The sequence below is a fragment of the Ornithodoros turicata genome, chromosome 8 (genome assembly GCF_037126465.1).
Source record: "Ornithodoros turicata isolate Travis chromosome 8, ASM3712646v1, whole genome shotgun sequence".
Lineage (NCBI taxonomy): Eukaryota > Metazoa > Arthropoda > Arachnida > Ixodida > Argasidae > Ornithodoros > Ornithodoros turicata.
In genome coordinates this window covers 40,179,245-40,202,120 of record NC_088208.1, presented here as the reverse complement: position 1 = coordinate 40,202,120, position 22,876 = coordinate 40,179,245, and the positions used below count along the sequence as shown (strand labels likewise).

The following is a 22,876-nucleotide window of genomic DNA, read 5'->3' as shown; positions in this document are numbered from 1 at the left end:
GTTCCATTAAAGGGTTTTCGTGCAATACAGTGAACTGATCCCGAGTGTGCTTCATCGTGGTTTGAGGCGGACAGCGTTGTCCTTGTAATATAAAATACAAAATGTACATAGTCTTTTCGTGTGCATACTGATAGGCTGCACTTATTTGAAGTGGTTAACTCCCATCTCACTGTGAATAGTTCACTTTGGAAGAATTGTATTCTGAATAGACACGAGTCCATGTGTGCAATTTCCAAATAAAGAATTATTCCTTGGATAAAAAAAACAGTGTCTGGTGTTACCCTTGCTCTGACATGAACATGAACATCCTGGTGGTCGCACTTTTTTGTCAGGAGAGTTGTCTGTAAAGCGTGCTCTGCCACGTAACAGGGAATTAACGCGGGGAAGCCAACCTTACGTTAGAACCTTACATTAGCCAACCTTACATTTGCATGCACGTCGTTCAAAGCCGATACTGACAGTTATTTTCCGGGGGGGGGGGGGGGAGAAAGAAAGAAACCATATCACTGACAAGTGGAGCTGAGCTGACAACAATTCACCGGTTCCCTGCACCCGCCATGCTTGCGACACGGTTGCCTGGAATCGCCTATCAGTAGTACTGCAGCCCATATTTCCTTGGTTGCCCTCAGAAATGTTGTTCCAGCATTACATTTAAAGAAAGACCATATGCTGCACGTGTTTATTACTCAAAATAGATGATCTTGCAACACCTGGAGATTTGAGATAGGATAAACCACAGGGCGCTGATTTCAGACACGCGATCGCAAGCAGTACCAGTCCCTGAAACGAAGTGATGTGCAAGTGATGTGAAAGATGATTTCTAGTCACATAGAGACTGCCATGTTCAATGGGTGATTTCTTTGTTTCTAAACAATGGATATGATAGGGATTTTCGTTCGCTAGGAAGTCAATACAGATTCAGCGCTGTTAACCTCTGTACTTTGATGTCCTGTCTGATGTCTGAGGACATCCGAAAGTTTTCTGGTGGCGCATTTGCTACCCGTACTAGTCGATAGGACATCTTAGCCGACCGACATAGGATAAATACAGGGACTCTCCAAATAGCTGCAATAGTTTATAATTTGTCGCATTTGCTTAATTTGTTATTGGGCTGCTTGACACACGGGTCAGGAAAGTTCGTTGCCCTTATTTTTATAACGACAATAGAACATTATTATTACGGGGGAAGGCAAGGCCGGCGAGAGGGGGAGGGCAGGACTACCCCAGCTAGCCAATCTTGGTGGTCAAGACGGTCAACACTGCTTAGAGGTGCAGTTGAGAGCAATGCGACACCAACGCCATCTAGATACAGGACTGTTGCACCACGCGGACATGTGAGCAGGACATGTAGAGTCGGGATGTCGTCTGCTTCAGTCAGTCAATCAAACACAGGCTTTATGGGGCTATTGGTGGCTATACACAAGTGGCTAGCGCTTCGAATTCTCATAGCTACGGCTGGCAAAAGCGCGGTTGTCATTGGCGGGGTCTTTCAGTTCAGCTATCAGGTGGCACCAGATCTGATTCGAGTGCGCCGTGGCCGTAGCACGCTAGTGGCAAATGAGAGCTTATGGCTGTTTCTACGTCACAGCTGTTTCTAGCCGGGATTGCTACGTCACAGCCGCAGTTTGGGCCCCCGAGGTCACGCCGCAGATATGGCTGCATTTCTCAGGTACGGCGGTTCTGTTCATTGAATTACACTGAATTGCGCGTGATAAGACAGGGTTCAGCAAACTTATTTTGCATAGTTGTTTTCGCTCCTGTTTTGGAAATTAATGCACGATTTCGAGCAATCCTAATTGTCATTTCAAACTGCAGTTAGAGTTTGATGACTAAACACAATACATCAGATACTGAAAGCAACCAAAAAGCAAAGACTGCTAACGACTATGTACTTGGAATGGTTTTTATGGTTTTTATAGCAGAACCAAGCAAGCCAGCGAATTTGTCGAATTTATCGAGCTTTTACAATTATGGCAGCAATCAATAAGACTGGGTGACTGGTCACGTACCTTGATCATATTAGTGGTTCTCATAAATTATTACATCATAAATATTGATAACAAATCACGTCGACGAAAAGTAGCAAACTTTCGTGACATACAACAGTCTTGGTATGGTTTGGTGTAAAGACATACAACAGTGTGACATAAAACTATACAAGGTCATCAAACAGACAAGACAGATCATAACGCAGCTTTCTGCATGCAAGAGGATCAGCAAGGGATGTGAAAAAGTGGGGCGGGGGGACATCCCTCCGTACCCGACCTCAGAGTGCTTTCGGATGTCTGCTCTCCAGTCTTACAAGGCAGGTTTTTACAGGATTTGTAGCAAGTGGTTTTTTCTTCATTTGCTGTAGGCAACATCTTCTTAAGTAGTAAGCAAAAACCTGTTACCTCTCACAAATATGCTCACCGCTACCGTCACTACTGCTCCGATGCAAAATTCATTTCAAACAAAGATTCTGTCATTCACCAGTTACTTCAAAATTAACAGAATGCCATAAGTGGAAGCCACTGACTTGGAGTCATTCTGCACTGCATGTAGCATGTGTCATTCCTATATACATTTTCTCTTTTCTTTATACAGAACATTCTTAATATATCAATCCTTTAAACTTGTGCCCACGGTCACCCCTGTGACGATGGACCTCCGACGTCCCTGCAGTCGGCTCGCATGGTCCCTAAAGGCAGCTTCGGTAAGCAGGGCCCTGCTTCACAAACGCTGACTAACTTTGAACCGAGATCGAGGGTAGCTAAAACCTGAAGTTAACGCTCAATTCTTTTTTACAAACGTTAGTTGGTGATGTGTTGAGTGTGTCAGTGAAAATAATTGCTTTTAGTGAAGCAGAGTTGAGCGTTAAATTGGAGTTAAGGGACCATTAATCTTGGTTCAAGTGTGAGTTGGCATTGGTGAAACCGGGGCCCAAGCCAAGCAATTGCAAGCCAATAGGCAGCACTTGCACCAATTAAGAATCGACAACTTTGCTATGTGCCGCATCTGGTTTGCACCCGGGGGCGGATCTAGAGGGGGTCAGGATGTCCCGACCCCCTCCTCAATTTCTGTCTTCACATAGTGTTTAATTGACCTAGATCATGTGTCTACCGTGTTGACCATGGCTGGACCCCCCTCTCAGAAAAATCTTGGATCCGCCCCTATTTGCACCGTGGGTATAGCAAGTGAGGGGCTTTCCCTTTCCCCCAAAATGTAGTCGAGTATGTTCTTCCCAGACGGGAATTTGCTGATGTTCTCAGCAGAGAGGACCACCACTGGCAATAGATCATCTAGCAATCACTATGTCGGATCCCCAGATTTCATTTTACTCCGCGCCCCCTGAGTTAATAAAATCAAATCACATTCATGACTGAACAAAGGCACAAGAACAAGGCAAGTATACTGTTCCCCATTAAAAAGACTGACGTGCATGCAAGTAGCTGTCATACAGGGTATGACAGCTTACCATGACAGGGTTTGCCATGAGATAGGGTGCTGCATCTCAGTGCACACACTAGAGCACTGCACTGGCCTTGCCATTCATCAGCCGGCCTTGGCCCGACCTGGTTGCCGAAAGTTCAGTGTGGTCGCAAGGCCCTTCCCTAAATGAAGCCAAACCCGGCCCAAACCCAAAACCCGAAGTGCTCCCTACAGTGCAACTATCATACGTTGCCGAACTCGTAACTTCGGCACCTCTAAGACGCGCACATACTACTGTTTACTGTTACTTTTATTTAACTCGGTGCTGCTTGAGATTAGCGTCTTTATATCAACCATCACTGATTGTCGTCAATTCGCCGGTCACCTCCCTCGGACCCAACCCACTGCACGACCTTGTGTCCTCGGATCACCGACAAACGGAGTTCCATCACAGAATCACGCATTGTGAACATTGCTTAGAGCCTTCGGAAATGTTTGTGGGTGGTGTCTGCAGTTTTTGTGACCTTTAAAATGGGTTAAATAACGTAATGGACTATGCAGGTCGCTGTTCAGTCGACCTTGGTTGAGAGTGCTGGAAAATACACCACACACAGTTCGTAGCCGTAGTCACACAGAACAGCCTCAGCAGTGCGGTGAAGTTGATGGATGCTGACGCCGCTGTCACTCGGGCCGAGCATGATCACTTGAATTGCTTCCCCGTGGTTCATGTCCCAAAGGACAAGGTGGTCCTGACACCAAATGAAAGAAATCATTAGAGTTCTGCAAAGAGTGCTGCAAAGAATCGCGACCAGCATATTGTACACATTCTCATCTATCGCAAGATGGAAGAGGGACTCACACATAGAGGGACACCACATCCTCTACACATCGATCATGTACAAAGGATGGTATGTGTGTGTATTACAGTGTCTGTCAGCATATCAAAGATAAGAAGGCCCTCACTCACCTCTTTGGCAGTTATGACGATGTTTTCTGACAGGAGCTCCATGTTTCTACAGAGGCTGTTGGCCTGCAAACAAAAACATCCTTCTAACAATTGACAACAGCGTTGGCTAGTGAAATAAACTCGGGGTGTAAGAAGTGGGACGCAATATTGGAGCATGACATGTGCATGCATTTCAGCAACGATTGTGATACCTGACCCGAGAAAGGCTACAAGGCAAGCTCGGGGAGAGAGAAATCGGGGAAAAAGCCTCGTCAAGCCGCATGCGGCAGCTTTTTGCTCCAGACGTCCCATATTGTACGTGCAATGTAAAGAATAAATAAAATAAAATGAGAGATTTCTAGGGAGGCAGTGGCCCCTCTCAGCATACAAGTTGGAGCACCTCAACGATAGCTTCGTCCAGTCCTGCTGCAATGCCACGTCTCCTATTCAGTAAGGTAAACGCAACGTTTTGCATTCTTCGTATCTGATACAGTCCAAGTTGTGTTTTCCCTGTGGGCTTCGTGTGGGGGCCATATTTGTCGCATGTGCCATAATCGGGTGTCTTGTATCCCTCCCTCTGCTTTGAGGAAGGCATTTTCACGGTCTAAGCCTTCTACTTTGCAAAGTGGCAATGCCATACAGAACTTGTATGAGCAAGTGTGACAGAGTGTTACGTCTTTTTACGTCGCGGTACACTGCACACTCTTTCTGGTTGGTGAAAATGGGAGGCGTACGCCTTTCCCATAACACCTTGTTTCGTCCTAAGCAAATCAGGTGACAGGGTATCATTGTGAATGCTGCTTGGTCTCGAGAACGTTATGTGGTGAAGCTTCGTTTTTAGATAGGGCCTGACTTTTTAGGGTTAAACCCGTATCTGCCCGATATTTACCCCCCGAACGAAATCTGTAAATTTCGGGTTTAACCCGAATCTACCCGAAAACATCCGGGTCGCGTGGCACACTCATAAGCGTGCATTAAAATAAAGTTTGATAACATTGCTAAACATTAGTTCCATGTTAAGACAAATTTTTATTTAAAAAAAAAAATCACCCGAATACACCCGAATTCCTGACGACAGAATATGCCGTAACGGGATTTAACCCGAATACACCCGAATTTTCGAATGAAAAATATCACCCGATATTTACCCCCCGAATTTGGCCAAAAATAAAACCCGAAAAAGTCAGGCCCTATTTTTAGAGTGTAGGTGCATGTATCACGATATATTGTACTTATGTGCACCTATCACAGTACATTTACGTGTACCTGTTACGGTACACTGTATTTGTGCCTCAGTACTCCATTGCCCAATATGTCCCTCTTCTGTACTTTGCTCTTTAGGTATTACGAGAGGTATTCAGTGGGCCTGACAGAATATCTGATATGGCCACCTGATAAAGGGTGTGGAGCAGATGACCCTGCGTCTTCTCCCATATGCGAAGCCTCGAGTCAGAGCCGAGGCTCAGCAGGTAGAGGCTGGTCGTGCGCAGAGCCAGCACTGCGCCTCGATGTGCCGTCAGGCTGTAGGCGCAAGTCCCCGTCATCAGATCCCACACGCACACCACGCCTTCCTGACACCCGCTAACGGCCGTCGATGCACCGGGCTGTAACGTAATTGCACCGCTTGTTGAGGACACTGCTTTATGTGAAACAAGCAGCCAAGACACACACCGTTTCAACGTGGATTGCAGAAATGCCGCCGCTGTGGCCATGCAGGGTGTACACGCACATGGCGGTATCGCAGCGGAACACCTGGAATAGTGGGACGTTAGATAGCACAATTTCCGCCGTTCATACGACGAACAGTGAACACTGTGTATACTCGTAATGAAAGATTTAACCGTGAGCACCTTCAGCAGGCGATCCAGACTCCCCGTGACCACCTGTCCTCCTCCCATGCAGACGACGGAGATTGGCTGGGTGTGGGCACGAACACTGTTCACCCACACCAGCTTGGCCGACACCTCACTTCCACTGCCATCTCCTGATCAACAGTAGGGATATTTTGTCACTCAAAGGTTCGTACACAATGTAGGTTCCTTTTACTTGCCTGCTCCCCTTTCAGATGGCTTCCTCTCGGATGTTATCTCCAGGTGCCAACACTCCAGCATGCCATTGATTCTTGACACGATGACCCTGTGCATGGAACTCTTGTCACGATTAGTTGGGAGAGAACAACAATCAACAAGAAGTGCAGAAACACATTTGCTATGTGTTCCGCTGACGTGCTACACTCACAGTTCTTGCGTGCAAACGTTATAGAGCTTTCAAACTTTTTACCACCACAATATAAAGTCCCACTTCCGAGAGACAGGTCACCAAGTCAACCACACCCACCTGTGCCCAGAAACAGTAACTGTGGTCACGCCTTCAGCGTTGTCAGTGTATGTTCCGCACAGATCACCAGTCAGCGTGTGCCAAAGCTGCAATTACAACGAACGATGCTTCTTCATTCCCGACCTCTTTCAACTTTCTGGCCCAAGACTCACCTCGAGTCTACCTCCCTCGCATCCAATCACCAGCCAAGGTCCGTAGCAGCCCATGCACCACAGAGCTTGGAATGGAATGCTGGGCTTGCCTTTCCAGGATGCTGTACCACGAACCGCCTTGCATAAGTCCTCGCAGTTAGATTCCGATAGCTGCCGGTACACCCTGTCGTCTGCATCGGTTGCTATGGGACTCCACTGTTCCGACACGTACCTTCGAAAGAAAATGACGTTTGGGATTGCTCGAAGCCCCGTAAAACCCTCGAGCCTGCGCGCTAGTTAGAGATGTCCCGAGCATGCCACACATCGGCTATGGTCATTTCCCTTTTGTTCTAACACACAATATTCGTTGCACATTCAGACTGTAAAAAACTTGTAATGACAGCGAGGAAAAATGACCTTACTTGGAAAAGTCGTATCCGTGACTCTGGTTTCTGCCTGGGCCGTTACTTTGGTCTTGCGAGGCACTCTGGGCACAGCTGCATCCTGGATCGCACGAATCCGTCGGTGAAGAACCGTACGTCGAATCGGAAGAAAAGCTTCCGCGGAGGTCGCATCCTTCAAGTTTGCGCTCCTTGCGACCGTTCCTGCATGGTGAATCGAAAAACGTTGAGTCTCTGAAAGTCAGTCAAAGTGGATAGACAGGTGAGCAGCACAACAGAGCCAAGTCAGTGCAGGGGTGTCGGAATAAGGGGGCAACGGGGGCGTCTGCCCCCCTTGAGCTCAGGCTACCAGGGTCTCTTGCCTTCCTCCCACATATGAGCAACTGAACTGACTTGCTCATTTGTACACTATGCTTTTTGGTTCTACATTCTATGGTAGTGTTTGGTTCTCTTCTGTTTTGTTTGCTTGTCTTAAGTCATATCACAGTCGTATTGTTTGTTAGTATATGTTTCGATGTACGTCCATTTTTGTCACCAGATGAAGTGCAGACTCTGTCATACATTTTATATTCTCGATGCAGTTGTTCCAACAATCTCACCTTCTTCTTTTTAGTGTGTTGATGCACTCTCCAGTGTTAGCGTCCCATATGGCAATGTTCCCGCTAAGGTCCGAACTGAGAATCGCGCTGTCCTCAGTAATCACACAATCCACCTCCTGAGAAAGCAAATATGTGTAATGGTCTGCACATGTGTATGACAAAGCCGGACAAAATATACTGATAAGTGACAAGGGTACCTGGTTGTGTCCCTGTAAGCGTATGGGATAGGTCTCCATGAGCAAGTACGTGTCTTCGTCTCCTCCTTTTGGTGGCCGTAGGGCCGACCAGGAAGTGCGCCACTCAGCATAGTTGCGGGAACACATGCAGCGATACAACGTCACAAACAGGTACACCACAAACACTATGCTGGGCACGGAGAGTGCAAACACCAGTGTCACTTCGGCCTGGCTCGCTGGGTGTATCAGACCACCCGGAGAGTTTTCTGCTGGAATACAGAAGGGCATTTTCTCCGCACATGAGTCAAGTTCAAAGAAGTTTAAATAGATAAAAGCTTCAAATAAAGACGAAACAGACTAACACAGCCACGGCACTGAACTGGCAAACCAAGGTGCTTGTACCTGAAGAATAAAACTTAAGTTTGCCAGTTCAGTGCCGTGTTTGTCTGTTTCATCTTTATTTGTGCCCAGCACTGGAGACTTTATCGATTTTAACGCGCAACACAAAACTGCCCAGTTCTTAACCCTGTCCAAAGAAGGTCCGGCTCACCTGGTTCGGCGTCAATGTTTGGAATGATGCGCCAATTGGCGTGGAACACAATTCGATGGTCGTCTACATGGCGCATCTGAATGGCTTTGGTGGCAGGAATTGGCACAGATAGCAGCACTGGTGGCAAGATGCTGATGTACCTGCATGGCATGCATCATATTAGTCTGCGTACGTGTCGTTCACGGGGAAAAATGTCGAACCACTGTAGCAAAATAACAACCGGATATTATAAGTACCTTCCAGAAAGGGATATGTTATAGTATCCAAAAAGTGTTGTCCAGTGTTTGGTAGGCAATGCTTCCCAAAGCTTTAACTTGGAATGCTGAAGGTTTGCATTTTCAAGGTGCTGCTCCTTAGTCGCGTCTTCAGTTTCTTCGGAACGATTCTGGCCGGTGAACATCTGCAAAATAGGGTGCACTGCACAAGCGTGCGCGTTAGGTTAGATTAACGTTGTTCAAATAACGTAAGTCATCTCGGTAGTACCTGATTCTGCAAGCTTGGGTGTTATGCCCGTTGTGTTGTCCGTCAGTCTCTCCACAATCCCCATCCTATGAATCAGCACTATGATCCAGATCACCAGACAAACCTGTCGGAGGTTAGCTTGTCAGACCCTTCTCAAGCACCAGTACCGCTACGGGCACCCATGGGGCAGTGCAGCCAAGCATACAAGCAGTGAAATCCTGGCAGCGATACTAAATATGTCTAAGGTTACCATGAGACCCCTCTGTATAAGGCGCATTCGTGCCCAGAAATAGACAAGACGCAGGCGCTTGGGCAACTTCAAGATGGGCGATGTCGGAGTCGCAAACACTCGTGCCGTCGCTCGAGTCGGATGGCAGGACATCACGGGAACACCATCACCCCGCCTGATTGGTGGAGAGAATTTTGCACTCAGCACCAGCATTTCTCTAACAGTATTCATCAGCATAAGTCATTTTTGAAAAAAAAAAAAAAAAAGGAAGAGCATGATCACTGTTGAAGTTAGTCAATAGTGTTCTCCGTGTACTGTGTATCCAACAATAAACCTTATATTTGCTTCTATACCTCCCACAAGTATAACATTTGTTATAACCATTACTGGTAGCAAATGTTATACCATTACACGCGAGTGGACAAATTTGTCACCTGGTCCGGTATGCAGCGCCGGCAGCATTTCTTGTATTGTCTTCCCCAGACCATACTGCTTCAGACTTTCCCTTCTTTAGGTCAGATTTCTAGAAAGGAACATGTGAGCCATGCGAGGTGAACTTATGCAACATAAGATATAGAACATGGTAACACATCCATATGCTGTAGCATGATTACAATGCATTTAGCGCAAAACAGGATGCACTAAACATCTTATAAATAAAACCATCATTTTAACTGCTGCTATTTCATATTCATTCACCGCCATATTGGACACATAATGACTGGAAAAATTCACAAATCACACGGAACTTTATGCTTTCAGGCCCTGAATACAATGTAACAAGTGAGCTAGATTGGATCCTGTCTAACATGCTAGCTTAAAGCCCTTAGAGAGCACTGAAAGAGGTAGCTGCAAAACCATAAATGTCAGTTCCGTCAAAAAGCTACTCACACTTGATTGTTCTGATGGTTCATTGCAATATTTGGACTCAACATTCATATATCAGAAGGTATGTACTTCTTTTTATATTACTCAAACACCCCAAGACTTGGAACTATGAGAACAGACATACACAGATAGTCTGTTTCTGTAGTCCCTGGTCTCTGGATTTTAGTTACATGAATTCTAAGCACCAGCTTGCTTGCTTTTTAGCAATTCTTTCGTGCATGTCTTTGCACTGGTGTTTATGCCTTTAAATATCTGCAAATTTGTCACCCATAGGTGATGAGCGCAAATAACGGACCTCTTTCCTTTGTATGTCGATGGAGAGCACAGTGGCGAAAAATACCATCTGCAGGAAGAAGTCTGACAGAAGACCCACAACTGCAAACATGCAGAACTCCTGCAAGATAAAGAGAGAGAGACGGCTGCTGTTGTCGTTTGTGGCGAGGGTGTGTGGCAAGCTACCCACCTGAATTGCTGGGACGAAGGTGAAGAAAGCAAACGTGAGAAGCACCAGTTCCGTGAGAAGGTTTTTCGTGATCGACCAACCTTCTTTTCCCAGACCTAATAGGGGGGAATGATCACAAATGTCTGGGAAGGGCAACGGGCCAAAGTCCACCATTCTGATTGCAATAACGTAGGTGTTGCTTATTTTATTATATTTTATTTTCTAATTGCATTATATTATATATTACGATTATATTTTATTGTTTTATCATATATTTTGTATCACACAGTTAGTTTGATGTACAATTCTATTTGTTTATCGCGCATTCGAATATTTCTGTACTATGTATTGTGCACGTCGATGTACTGCAATGGACCTTTTTCACATACACGTCGTATCCGAGTGGCTCTCCAGCGAACCACGCTCGGAACGCGTCAAAACAAATCCACGTGGGTAGCACAAAGGACCAATACCAGTCCGGAGCGGGTCTCCCCACTGGTCCCCACTTCTGTCGTCCCCATAGAGCGCCATCTGACGGAGACGGAGATGACACTGTCCGGCGCCTCAAGGTCATGCGCATAAGCCGTTTGGAAAAAGGTCCAAAAAAGGTCCCTTTCTGGTTTCAAAAGGTTTGAAAAAGGTCCCCTTTTGGCCAGTGATTCACAAGCCATTGGCATAGCCCATCTGGGCATTCGATACCATGTGCTAGCAAGTCTCAGCAAATGGCAATATATGCATCTAACATCCCTCGGAAGACCTGCCAAAGCAACTTCAATTCAATTCCGTCGTTTATTCCCTGTTATGCCGTATCTTAAAGAAATTTATTTAACCTAGTCATAATTTTATTTGCAGAACAGGTTTCCTCTCTTGTACATTCTCCTTTTCTCACAGTATGGGAGGCCAAGAAAGTATAAAAGCCGCAACACCAACCTTGTGCCAGCCGTACTTTTGCTCCGACATGTCCTGGAGTGGAAACGACGGACTTTGTGAGTACCAGCATGTTTTCCAGCCCAATGACCACGACGAGGTAGGGCAAGATTTCGCTCGGCATGCACGAGGAACGAGGCGACACCAAGGGGCTGAAACGTACAACTGTCCTCACTCACACAATGTCTCGAACGTCTCCCTTTTAAGGCACTTCTCAAAGTACTTTCCTCGCCATCTTATGTGCCCTCCTGTGTTTTCCGGAGGATTATCAGTTCTTATTGTTACTTACCTCCCATTTAACGTTGGATTCAACCCGAACCACAGACAGAGTCCGACGGACATGAACAGTGACATCATGACAGTCAGCACGGCACAAATGGAAATGGCCCATTTAGACTTGACCAGCTCAATTTTTCCTGCGTGACAGAGAGAAATAGCTGTCAAAATTGTCCAGCGGCAGTTGTTCTGATAAAAACTGCAAGGCCAAAGTTCCTGGTGCTCCATGTTAACAGCTGCCCGAAACAGCACCCATCAAGACCCTGTACATCACCCTTGATAAGGAGTGTTAGACTTAATCACTGCGACTTTAGCAACTTTCCTATCGTTCACAGTCCTGTTGCTGTGACCTATGTGTTCTGTATCTGCATGGTAACGCATTCAATTAGTGCAGTTAATAGCATTCAACGGCAGCCCCTTTCAGTATTCATTAAATATCGGTATGGCACAAAACTGGGTCTCCAATTATGGCAATGCCATAGCTTCTTCATAATTGCCCAAGCAAATTTGTCATTAGAATTCCCTCCCCCCCCAAATTGTGCAACAGCATTTACGCGCAACGGTTACGCGCAGCATCAGGTTAGTTTTCAACATGGAGAAGGAAGAGGCGGCATAAAACGTACGGACAGAGAAGTAGATGTAGAAAAAGAGGATGATGTAGACAGCTGCCAGAGGCACAAACTCAGCCAATGTGTGCTGGTACTGAAAGTGGACGTGCACAATTTCCTTCTGGTCCCTCTGCTTTGCAGAAGAGTTGTCTCCCTGGTGATACGTTTCCAGCAGCTTGTCTTCCAGGGAATACATTGTGCTGAAATCAAATTCTCTAATGTACATGTTGCTCAAACTACAATGCTAATGAATTTACGTGGCAATATAGCAAAGTCAGAGTCATCTTCCTGGCAAGTGGCACAACAAAAAGAAGTGCACCGTCAGGAGCAGTGGTAGCGTACACATAGTTAGACTCGTTTTTTTTAGCATTAGACAGGCAAAACACACCATAAAAGCAGAAGGAAAAAGGGAAGCAAAAGAAGGAACCAAAGCAAAGAAGCAAAAGAGAGAGAAGGAAGCAAAAGAAGGAATCAAAGAAAAGAAGCAAAAGAGAAATCGGAAGCAAAAGAAGGGACAAAAGAAAAGAAGCAAAAGAGAAACGGGAAGCAAAAGAGGGAACCAAAGAAAAGAAGCAAAAGAGAAAGGAGAAAGCAAAAGAAGGAACCAAAGGCTTATGCTAACACATTTCCAACGGATCCACCAATCGATCTTCCTAAATTTATTGTTTTCGTGCATAAACAAGTTCGTCCACATACCTTGGGTCCCATTCCTTGAGTATCATGGTGACGGCATAGGTAATCACCCTTTGTCTGTTCCTCACGCAGAATTTTTTCACGCCAGTCTCTTTCCAGGGAACTCCAAAGAGGATCTCTACAACAAAGGTTGTGAGAGATTGTGACACCTTGTGACAGCTCATACCCACGATAACTAGGCATGAAACTGTCTCACCTCTGAGATAGTAGGATTCAGACGTGTCACCTTTCTGGTTAAATATACTAGCCAGGATCTTGCCATCCTGAAGGAAGCTATTTGCAAAAATGAAATCCTCATGAACTCCGGTAAAATTGCACACGTTCACAGAGTGTTGTGAAAGCAGTGTGTATGTAGGAACAGTTTGAGCAGCAATAATGTTGTGGCAAAGGTCTTTGTTTATTACGTAATAATATTTATTAAATTAATTAATTAATATTTTTCGCATAGTATTTCTTTTCCTCCCTACTGCTGTCGTCTGCATCTCACTTATTTTGTACTTGTATCACTTTCCCTTGTCTCTACCTGCATCTGTGCTTGCTAACGTGATGTGTCTTCTTCTAGTACGTAGGCTGTAATCTCGTTCGTCAACACACTGCACCTTCTTTAGTTTTATAAATGTGCCATATATTCACTCAATGACATATCTCACAAAATTTTGAGCATACGTACAGTGAAAGTTGAAAGTTCTCAACTGACCTGTTGTAATCCTGCTTCCAGACATAAGTGGGGGAGACAACCAGGCAGCCGTACTGGGGCAGCGCCGTTGCTGCCTCACGGTCCTTCGTTTCTCCGACCTGCAGACAGACGTCCTGCATCGTCCGCACTCTTCCGCTGCTGTGAATCCATTTTTAGGAGAGTCTCAGATTAAAGAGGACTCCAAGGTAGCCTCAAAGTCACCAGAAACCGCACTAACGACACAGTGCGAGGTCGGGAGCCCTACCTGTCTGTCAACTTGTGATTTCCTATGAGCTCCATGATGCGGAACGACTCCGCGATCGGCGAGCGGAACGCATCCATGAGGATCATGTCCGACTGCCATGGAGAGACAGCGGAACGCACAACCACTTGTTGGACGTACGCTACTGGTGGACCCTGGAACTAGAAACAAACAACTCATTTGCTGGTTGGCAATCTGTGCTTGAGGACAGATATTCATCCAGCACAGCAAACATATATACAAACATGTGGGTTCTTCCACAGGAATAGAAAATGTGAGGCAAAAGACTGTCTAAAGGGACAGTGCGACGTACATGTAGCAAATGGTTTTTACTGGTACACACAAGATTTCACACAACTTCTACCCCAAAATTAATTTTCGTCTAGAAAGGCCTGACTTCCCAAGTTTCCCCAAAGTAAAAGCTATAGAGAACCAGCAACAAGTAGCAGTGACAAAGTAGCAGTGACAAAGTGGCAGAGCCAAAGCAGTGAATGAGTAATAGTGATGGAGTACTAGCAAAAAAGTGACAGGACAAAGAAACAGCGACGACATGGGGGAGACGAAGTAGCGGTGACAAAACAACAGTGACAAAGTAGTTGTGACAATGCTGCAGTGACAATAAAGCAGTGACGTACCCATCGTGGTCCGATTTTCTGAGAATCTGCATCCAGCTCTGCACTATACAAGGAGATGGGTGTGGCAAATTGCTGCGAGGAACTTCCGAGCAATGGAATGTGTAACAATGGGTAACTGAAACAGCAGGAGAAACAGAGTCCCACATACTGTCACAACAAATGCTTTGCAAATGGAACAACACGGAGAAGGAGGCGAGAGAGAGATACACGGAACAGAAGAACGTATGAAATCAAAGAAAACTGGGCAGAGCGCTCACTAAAAGTAAAACTATGCAAGATAATGTGAAAAAAAGAAAAGAAAAAAGGTGATAAGTGGATAGGTTAATAGATTAGGATAGGTTAATGACCAATACAGAGAAGGGAACAAAATATGTCAAGACACAATGACCGATGCAGCGCTTTCAAGGTCCCTGTGACCGTTGCCAGCTACTGATAACACCACTTCATTATGCCTTCGATAATGCTTCCACTCAACATACCGTCCACTGACTTTTCATGGGCAATTTTTATCAACAGTAGGGATAGATATGAAGGCTGTAAAAAGCGTAAAAATACTCTTGCTTCCATTAATGCTTCCATTTCCTCATTAACTAAGCTATGCTAGTAAGAGTAATATAATAATAATATATTACGATGGAACCACTTTAATGGAATTTCCAGTGAAGTAGTTCTGTTTCTTTCCCACTGGGGAGATGAAGAAGAGCTCCAGGAAAAAACGTAACCACACTTTGGGGTAAAAGTAATCCACCCCCCTCCCCCCATTGTCCTTCACATTATCAAACATTTACAAGATTAGACAGCAGAATTTGACAGATACCCGACTGTGGGGATGCCAGCGATAAATAGAATGAACCAGTATTGGGTAGTAACTACGTTTCAAGTAACTCGTAACTCTAACTAGTTACTGCTTTTGGTTAAAGTAACTGTAAATAAGTTACTCAGGTACTGCAATATTTTCCACGTGTCAGTTCCCTAGCATTGGTAATTGTAAAGTAACTATAAGTTACTTTCACGTGGTAACTGTAGCTAGATTTGTAGTTTGCACATTAGAGTAAAGTAAAGTACAGTAAGTAAAGTAAGTATGTTAAAGTAACTGTAAATAAGTTACTCAGGTATGCACTGCAATATTTTCCACATGTCAGTTCCCTAGCATCGGTAACTGTAAAGTAACTATAAGTTACTTTTATGTGGTAAATGTATCTACATTTGTAGTTTGTATATTAGCTACTACAGTTGTAGTAGCTTTGAAATATAATTACATTTCAAAAGGGTAATGGTAACTTCGTTACTTTTTTTGAGTAACTTACCCATGGCTGGAATGAAGATGTCGATGAACAACTGAACTAGTTTCAACTGTTTAATCAGAGTTCATTGTACTTTAACCATACTTAAATGTAAAATACTACATGTCCTTCCACACTTAATGTTTCTGTTGTAGCAAACGCTTTCGATATGTGATGCCAAAAACATTCCCATTACATAATCTCTTTTTCCCTATTGTAAAGTAAAAGTAAGACTAGATATGATAATGTGTATTCAAGAGTTATAATCAGGATGAGGCACGTATAATAAGAAATGCTACGCGTACGCCTTCCTTATTTTAACAAAATGTAGTTAAGTAGCATGCACATAATGTAACAGACATAACTTTTGTAAGTAATTGTACTCAGCAGTCCCGTCTCAAGCAACAAAACAAACATAATCAAAGTGTAATGCAGGCTCGAAAAGACATCTGTGCTCAAGATTAAGACATTCGTCTCAAGTTCTCAGCTCAATGAAGACCAGTGCCTCACTTGAGACAGACCCATCATGAAATCCTGCGTGTTATGTACTCTTTGACAACACATTGCGAAAGGTGTACCATACGTACCATGCAAGGAGAAATGTGACACATGCAAACGATATCAATGTCAGGGGATGGCTGGAACAGTACAGGCCGTGCTTGTAGTAGATCTGCGCTATCCTGTCCTTAATAGTATACGACTTGGCCGGAGATGAGGTCACCTGAACCCCTGCCATGGTCCTCACCTCCACCAGTGCAGCGCTTCTGCACATAGAAAATGTGCTGCACATCCTTCATACATACATGAAGCCCAAAAGGAAACATGTAATCCCGATCCATGCGAACACGAGACGGCACCCAGCGCTACATTTCCCCGATAAGCTGCGCCGAGTCTGGGCGCATGTTTTTTTCCCCCCCCAACACCCTGTACCGGTGATTAGCAGTGAAAATGATAAGGCTTGAGAGTGCCGACAAGATATCAAACTAGACGTAAAATTCAACCAACTGTCACAATCTTGGCATTGTACGGAAAAGACTTGCAAGTAACATCATTGTATCACAAACATTGTTCGTGTTCTGCTGACGGGGCTGCATGCATGAGCAAACATAACAATTTTTATCCTGTTCTATTAAATAAACGCTGCAACACCCCCTTCAGCAGTGGGTTATAATTTAGTGTTTGGAAATTCTGATTCGTACAATTTGTCACCTGTGACGTAAATGTATGGTTGTATAATGTTGGTAGTTTGTAATGTCCCTGCGACTGGGTTTTTACCTTGCGCCGTACAAGCCCCTTTCACTTCCCCCGCGTCGATCTCCGACGCCGTTTAAGCACTGGACAACAGATAACACGGTGCCTAAGACGTGTAAAACTTGCTCCCTGAGAGAGCCTACATTTCAAGTTCAGTACATGCGTACATAATCTGCTCGGCATTTCAACACATGCTGCAGCGTAAACAATCAAGGACCAACTGCATGACGAAATTTTAGTAAAGTTCAAGAAAGCGCCGCCAGGGCATACAAACAATTGTAAAACGCGAATGCCGTGAAAATCAAGAAACGTTTTACTGCACTTATGTATAATTACAAAGCTGTTTCTACCTTGCGGTATCCTTAACGCAATATATTTACTTAATTATTCATTGTTATTAATATCAACATCATCATCAAAGTGACATCTCGCTTTTGAGTTTCTGTGCGGGCATCGTCCTGCAAAATTGCCCTTTATAAATGCTGTTCTTTATAGGTTGCTTTTAAATGCGAGGTGAAGATCCGTGCCAAAAGCAAGCTTGTGCTATTCAGAAGTGTCTCCAAGGTTGAGCATCTTAATTTGTTTCGATGAAAAGTGTTAGTGCCAGGAAATTCACATAGCTTCGTATACTAGTTTTGCTTTTCTAGTAAAGGTAATGAGAACCGCATAGAGTACGTCCTTACGTCTGCTTACATTAGTACTGTACTGTGCGATATGGAGTTATTTTTGTTGCTTATTTCCTAGTACCATTTATACATTTATTACGCGTAAGTGTACTCTTCTCATGCTACTCAGGCTAAAGGTACTGAGCACAGATAAAATTTCAGGTTCAGGGACCCTTAACCCTTTTTGTATCATGGCGGGAACAGTGTTACAGTGAACTAGTAACCGTGCTCCCCGTGATACAGTAAGCAAATAGTGTAACCGGCAGTGATGGCCACTAACTACTTGTATAGTAGTTTAACTATAACTACTAACTACTTCGCGATGGAGTAGTTTAACTAGTAGCTGAACTACTTTTCGGGGGAGTAGTTAAAACTACTTCTTTAACTACTGCAACGTAGTTTAACTACATCTATAACTACTTAATGTTGTCCATAAACACCAATCCCTTGTAGTGTTCTTGGACACCTAAATATGAATCACACGCAGTGAAATGATACCTAAAATATACTTTGTGCCTACGTCGCTTAATTCGCATACTGTCGTAAAATCCACTGCCTGTCTCTTGTGTATCATGTGCTGACAAAAGAGCTTGCTGCTGAAATATTTTCTACGGAGTGAAAGCTTCCGCCATAAAGCTTTGTACAGCATACGGCAGACCATGTACGAGATTAACACTCATGCTGCTTCGTCACAGATGAATACGCCACGCACAAATATTGTGGTGGGTGCCGATTGCGCCACTGTGGACCGTAAAATATTTTCGCTTAGCCACGATGGCTGATGACACAGCCATCCTATATGGTTATGTGCACACCAGGATGGTAGCCAGGTATTATGCAGGCCGCTACGATCGTCAAATACAAAGCTTGCGGCGGGATTCTTTCTATGCCTACGCGATAAAATGAGCTGCAGAATTATTTCACAGCAAATGAGGCTTCACTAGAAAAGCATTAAAAGTCAAGATTTAGTACACATGCATTGCACAATTGCTCTGCACCTCCGTTCTCGTCAAACAAGTACTAGCTGAAAGTAAAACTCGGAAGCACAATCGTGCCGTAAAGCTTGCGACAAAATCGGAAGTAGATGGAGCTTGCAGTAACCTAACAACTGTAGCTAACTACTCGAAATAGTAGTTTAACTAGTAGTTGCCACTACATTTCTGCAAGTAGTTGATAACTACTTTTTAACTACAATCAGGTAGTTTAACTAGTAGTTGAACTACATCTAGTTAACTACTGGCCATCACTGGTAACTGGTGTAGCCGTACAGCGTGATTGGTGGTGCAACTTTGCACAAAGACCTGTGGTGGTGTGTACAACCCAAGCGGACTTCAAACCACAGCGTAGGGTCGTGCATCAAACATATCAGTAATTGTTTCAAAAGTCATCATGGCAGGTAGTAGACGGCCAAACCACCTTGTAGAGCAGTTGAGAACAACCTGTACACAGTCAAATAATTTTTTGTGCTTTCTGGAATTTGCGCTGAAACAAACTGTTGTCTGCTACCATGCACCATGATCGCCATTGGGGATTCTAAGATTTTGTGTTGTAACTCTTTTTTTTTTTTTTTCAAATTGCCGTTCTCTTTAAAGGTAACACTGGCTGTAGGTACAATGAAATGTGCAAAGCCGCACCATCGTTCTCACTGTATCCGCTACTTGCGGTGGATCCAGACTTAATTTTAACGGGTCACAGCGCAAACTAATATGCAATGTTTCTCGTTTTAAGCGCACCACTACCAAGAGTCAGCCTGCACACAGTTCTTCAAAGAAATGGCAAAGTGCTGCGAGAAATGGAGAGATAGTTCTGGCTGTTGCACGGGTTTCCTCAAGGATCAGCAAGTACGAATGCAACAGCAAACGGCTCAAGAGCAGACAAGTTAAAAAGTCCCCCGTACAAAAAATGATGGCAAACTAACCCGCAACTCTACGCACGCACACACAAGTATGGTGGCTCAGAGACTCGGCTTGGGAAAAATTCGCATCCATCACCACCTCCTCCTCGCGGGCGTCTTCCGGGCCGCCCTGGTTGCCTTCGGCGAATGGCAGGACAGAAACTTCCAGGTCAAGTACACCGATGTCGACTACCACGTCGTCAGCGACGGCGCCGCCTACGTCTCCCAGGGACTGTCCCCGTTCCTCCGCGAAACTTACCGCTACACCCCGCTGTTGGCTGTCCTCCTCGTTCCGAACGTCTTCGTGCACCCCGTCTTTGGCAAGGCAGTGTTCTCGTTCGCGGATGTCCTGGTCGGCTTCTACGTCTACCGAGTCGTCAAGGCGGCGAAGATGAGCGAACGCAAGGCGGTGCTCTGCGCCTCGCTCTGGCTCTACAACCCGATGACGCTGACCATTTCCACGCGCGGGAGTTGGGACTCTCTCCTGTCGCTCCTAGTCCTGTTTGTCGTCTACGCCGTCCTCAAAACCCGGGACGTCGCCGCCGGTCTCGCCTACGGCTTCTCTGTCCACTGCAAGATGTACACTGCCATCTACGCCCTCCCCTTGTACCTCTCTCTCCAGCCGAAGCATTCGACGCCGAAGCAGGAACAGCAACCGGAGACCTGGCTCAGGGCCGTTCTCCCGAACAGGCGCAGGGCGCAGTTCTGTGTTGCCGCAGCCGCAGGGTTCGCGCTCCCGTCGTTCCTCTGCTTCGTGACTTACGGCAACCAGTTCCTGCGGGAAGTCTTCTTTCACCACCTGACGCGGAAGGACTTTCGGCACAACTTTTCCCCTTTCTTCTACCTCCTGTACCTCGACCAGGGCGGAGCCTTCCTGGCGTTTGTTCCGCAGACTGTCCTGATGACGATCATCTCCGTAAAGTACAGCCGCGTCAACGACCTCCCCTTCTGTCTGTTCTGTGAGACGTACGTCTTTGTCGCCTTTAACAAGGTGTGCACTTCCCAGTATTTTCTCTGGTACCTGTGCCTGTTGCCGGCAGCCCTGCCCAAGTTGAATGTAACACTGCGCAATGGATTCCTGCTCCTGGCGATGTGGGCGGGGGGTCAAGCGTTGTGGCTAGCGGAGGCTTACTACTTGGAGTTTGAGGGAAAGCCACTTTTCCTCAATGTCTGGGTAGCTGGCCTAATATTTCTTGCAGTGAACACGTTCATACTGTGCTTTGTCATGTTCAGTTACAGTTCTCAGCCGCAGAGGTCAAAGAAACAGAAACAGAAGTAGGGTCTTCCTTGCAGACTAACATTCTGCTTGGAAAATGAGACCTTAAATATTTTTATCGCTCTCTCTCTTTTTTTTTGAGGCTGCCGTACTTATTTGGTTATAAGGCACGCTGCATTTCAGTAGCTCGCAACGTCCTGGACACATAAGCTAACGTCCGGTGAATGACCGTGCATTGTCGGATATGACCTGTGTGTTTTCTGGAGTGGAGCCTGCTTATATCCAAATAAATAGGGTATTCCGTTGAAGATGTCCTAAAAAAATATTGCTGCAACTCGCTACTTATGGAAAGGGTCAGTTAAGCAGAAAGAAGGTTGAAAGCTGGCCCCACAGTCCGACTTTGAACATTGATCTTACAACAGGCTTTATTATGTGACACCAATGCTTTGTAGGTTTAGTCATGTGATTGTTGTATAGTCTTGAAGTTATATGCAAGTTCAATCCTGTGGAAGCATTGGTAAGACCTAATGTCACAAACACTGTCTCGGAATAATGCAGGGTCTTTTAGGACAGTCTGGGTAGGACCTTGCATGGAGACTTCCCAGGACTACAGGTTTTCCCGGCGATTTTAATCCAAGTGCCAGCTAAATTACTCCATGCCCCATAAAGTTTGCATGGCACGTGGATTAATTTAGCTGGCACTTAGATTAAAATCGCCGGGAAAACCTGTAGTTCTACAAAGTATTTCACCAGATTTGTATTCTTCTGACAATAGTTCGATGGTCTCTCTAGGTACAAGACAGTTATGAGAGCCCATGCTGTTCATCAGGTTAATCTTCAGATCGTTTTCAACAGTAGCCTCACAAAAGCTTTCCCACACCTTGTCTCATAGTAGTGGCCAGTCCTAATTCTGTTAGTTCTGCTCGACCACGTGTGGTTCCCTGTGAAGCCCCGCGTAGTATTCCTGTGGCACGTGACACATACTTTCCATTGCAAATGCTCAAGTCCTTTCATTGTCTTACGATTGCTTTTGTAAAGATGATCTCATTGCAGCGACTAGTCCTAATCCTAGTTTTGTACAAATTTTGTACCGTTTACAGTTTATTATGAAGCCTTTTGTAAGATGCCAATGCTGCGTAACAGGTACTCAACAGGTACAAGTAGACAGTATGTGATCGCCTTGGGATTACGGGCATTTACTGGGCTTTTTATCCTTTTGTGTAGCGACTAATTTTGGCTGCTGCTGGTACTCGGGGTCGCAAAAGCGTGAAGCAGTTACGTTATGGAGGATATTTGCGTGGCTAAGCACGTGTGCAGAGTTGTGAGACTGATATGTGTGTTGTAGTAGTTGTTTGTGGTATAGAGGGTACTTACGTGGTATACTTCTCATTTCTAGTCACTGACATAGAAACGTGTTCTTGGTTGAACTGTTTTTATCACCTTTCAACATGTTTTCCATTCAGTGGGTGAGTCCCAACTTTTCCCTACGGCTGGACTAATCAATCAATATGCAAGTGAACAAACTCCACCCGAAGGATTGTGAACATTCTAATTTCGAAATAGAGTGTTTTGTCACTTATGTGTGTTCTTGTTAACTTCCCTTCTGTACGGGCAGTATCTGCAGCGTGCTAACTAAAACTCTGCATAATGGTGCACCCATGAATGTGAGGATGCTTTATTTATACAAAATACTCTTAGTTGCATCGACGTAATCCCGCATTCCAAGTCTTGCAGTGAAGGGAGTAAGAGATGTGCAGAGAGTGGGCACAGCGAATACTGAAACTCATCCGGCTCCACCAATGAGGCGGTGCCGGAGACATCACATGCTTACAAGAACCAATGGGAATGGCCGTAGTTCCCTCCCCTCTGTCATCAGGGCTTAGACACGCACGTTCGAGTGAGCGCATCTCACCAACTC

The 22,876-nt window shown here is 45.1% G+C and overlaps 2 protein-coding genes across 5 annotated transcripts; one reads left to right on the top strand and one right to left on the bottom strand.

Annotated features, from left to right (window-relative positions):
- Positions 1–1,889: 1,889 nt before the first annotated feature.
- LOC135367338 (sterol regulatory element-binding protein cleavage-activating protein-like) lies at positions 1,890–17,412 on the bottom strand. 4 transcript variants are annotated; one of them, XM_064600554.1, is made up of 28 exons: positions 17,208–17,412; positions 16,520–16,696; positions 14,650–14,764; positions 14,018–14,175; positions 13,774–13,911; positions 13,273–13,349; positions 13,080–13,194; positions 12,399–12,583; positions 11,789–11,915; positions 11,503–11,651; positions 10,594–10,688; positions 10,426–10,524; positions 9,677–9,765; positions 9,264–9,417; positions 9,035–9,137; positions 8,788–8,968; positions 8,552–8,691; positions 8,023–8,270; positions 7,826–7,941; positions 7,248–7,430; positions 6,847–7,057; positions 6,695–6,780; positions 6,408–6,493; positions 6,208–6,341; positions 6,029–6,109; positions 5,749–5,961; positions 4,379–4,441; positions 1,890–4,160 (listed from the first exon to the last, which is right to left on the bottom strand). In XM_064600554.1, the coding sequence occupies exons 2-28, from the start codon at positions 16,666–16,668 to the stop codon at positions 3,981–3,983; spliced, it is 3,675 nt and encodes a 1,224-aa protein (XP_064456624.1). In that variant the 5' UTR covers positions 16,669–16,696; positions 17,208–17,412; the 3' UTR covers positions 1,890–3,980. The 4 variants fall into 4 exon arrangements, with proteins under 4 accessions (XP_064456624.1, XP_064456625.1, XP_064456622.1 ...); XM_064600555.1 differs by having other exon boundaries at positions 17,351–17,368; XM_064600552.1 differs by lacking the exon at positions 17,208–17,412 and having other exon boundaries at positions 16,520–16,813.
- A 167-nt stretch (positions 17,413–17,579) lies between these two features.
- LOC135367339 (GPI mannosyltransferase 1-like) lies at positions 17,580–22,537 on the top strand. The gene is made up of 2 exons (XM_064600556.1): positions 17,580–17,747; positions 19,577–22,537. The coding sequence occupies exon 2, from the start codon at positions 19,795–19,797 to the stop codon at positions 21,019–21,021; it is 1,227 nt and encodes a 408-aa protein (XP_064456626.1). The 5' UTR covers positions 17,580–17,747; positions 19,577–19,794; the 3' UTR covers positions 21,022–22,537.
- Positions 22,538–22,876: the final 339 nt, after the last annotated feature.

Coding starts and splice junctions, on each gene's coding strand:
- LOC135367338 (XM_064600552.1), bottom strand. CDS start 16,722: ATGTGCAGCACATTTTCTATGTGCAGAAGCGCTGCACTGGTGGAGGTG. Junction 14,176..14,649: donor AGAAAATCGGACCACGATGG/GTACGTCACTGC, acceptor GTTTGTTTCTAG/TTCCAGGGTCCACCAGTAGC. Junction 6,342..6,407: donor GCCATCTGAAAGGGGAGCAG/GCAAGTAAAAGG, acceptor ACTGTTGATCAG/GAGATGGCAGTGGAAGTGAG.
- LOC135367339 (XM_064600556.1), top strand. CDS start 19,795: ATGGTGGCTCAGAGACTCGGCTTGGGAAAAATTCGCATCCATCACCAC.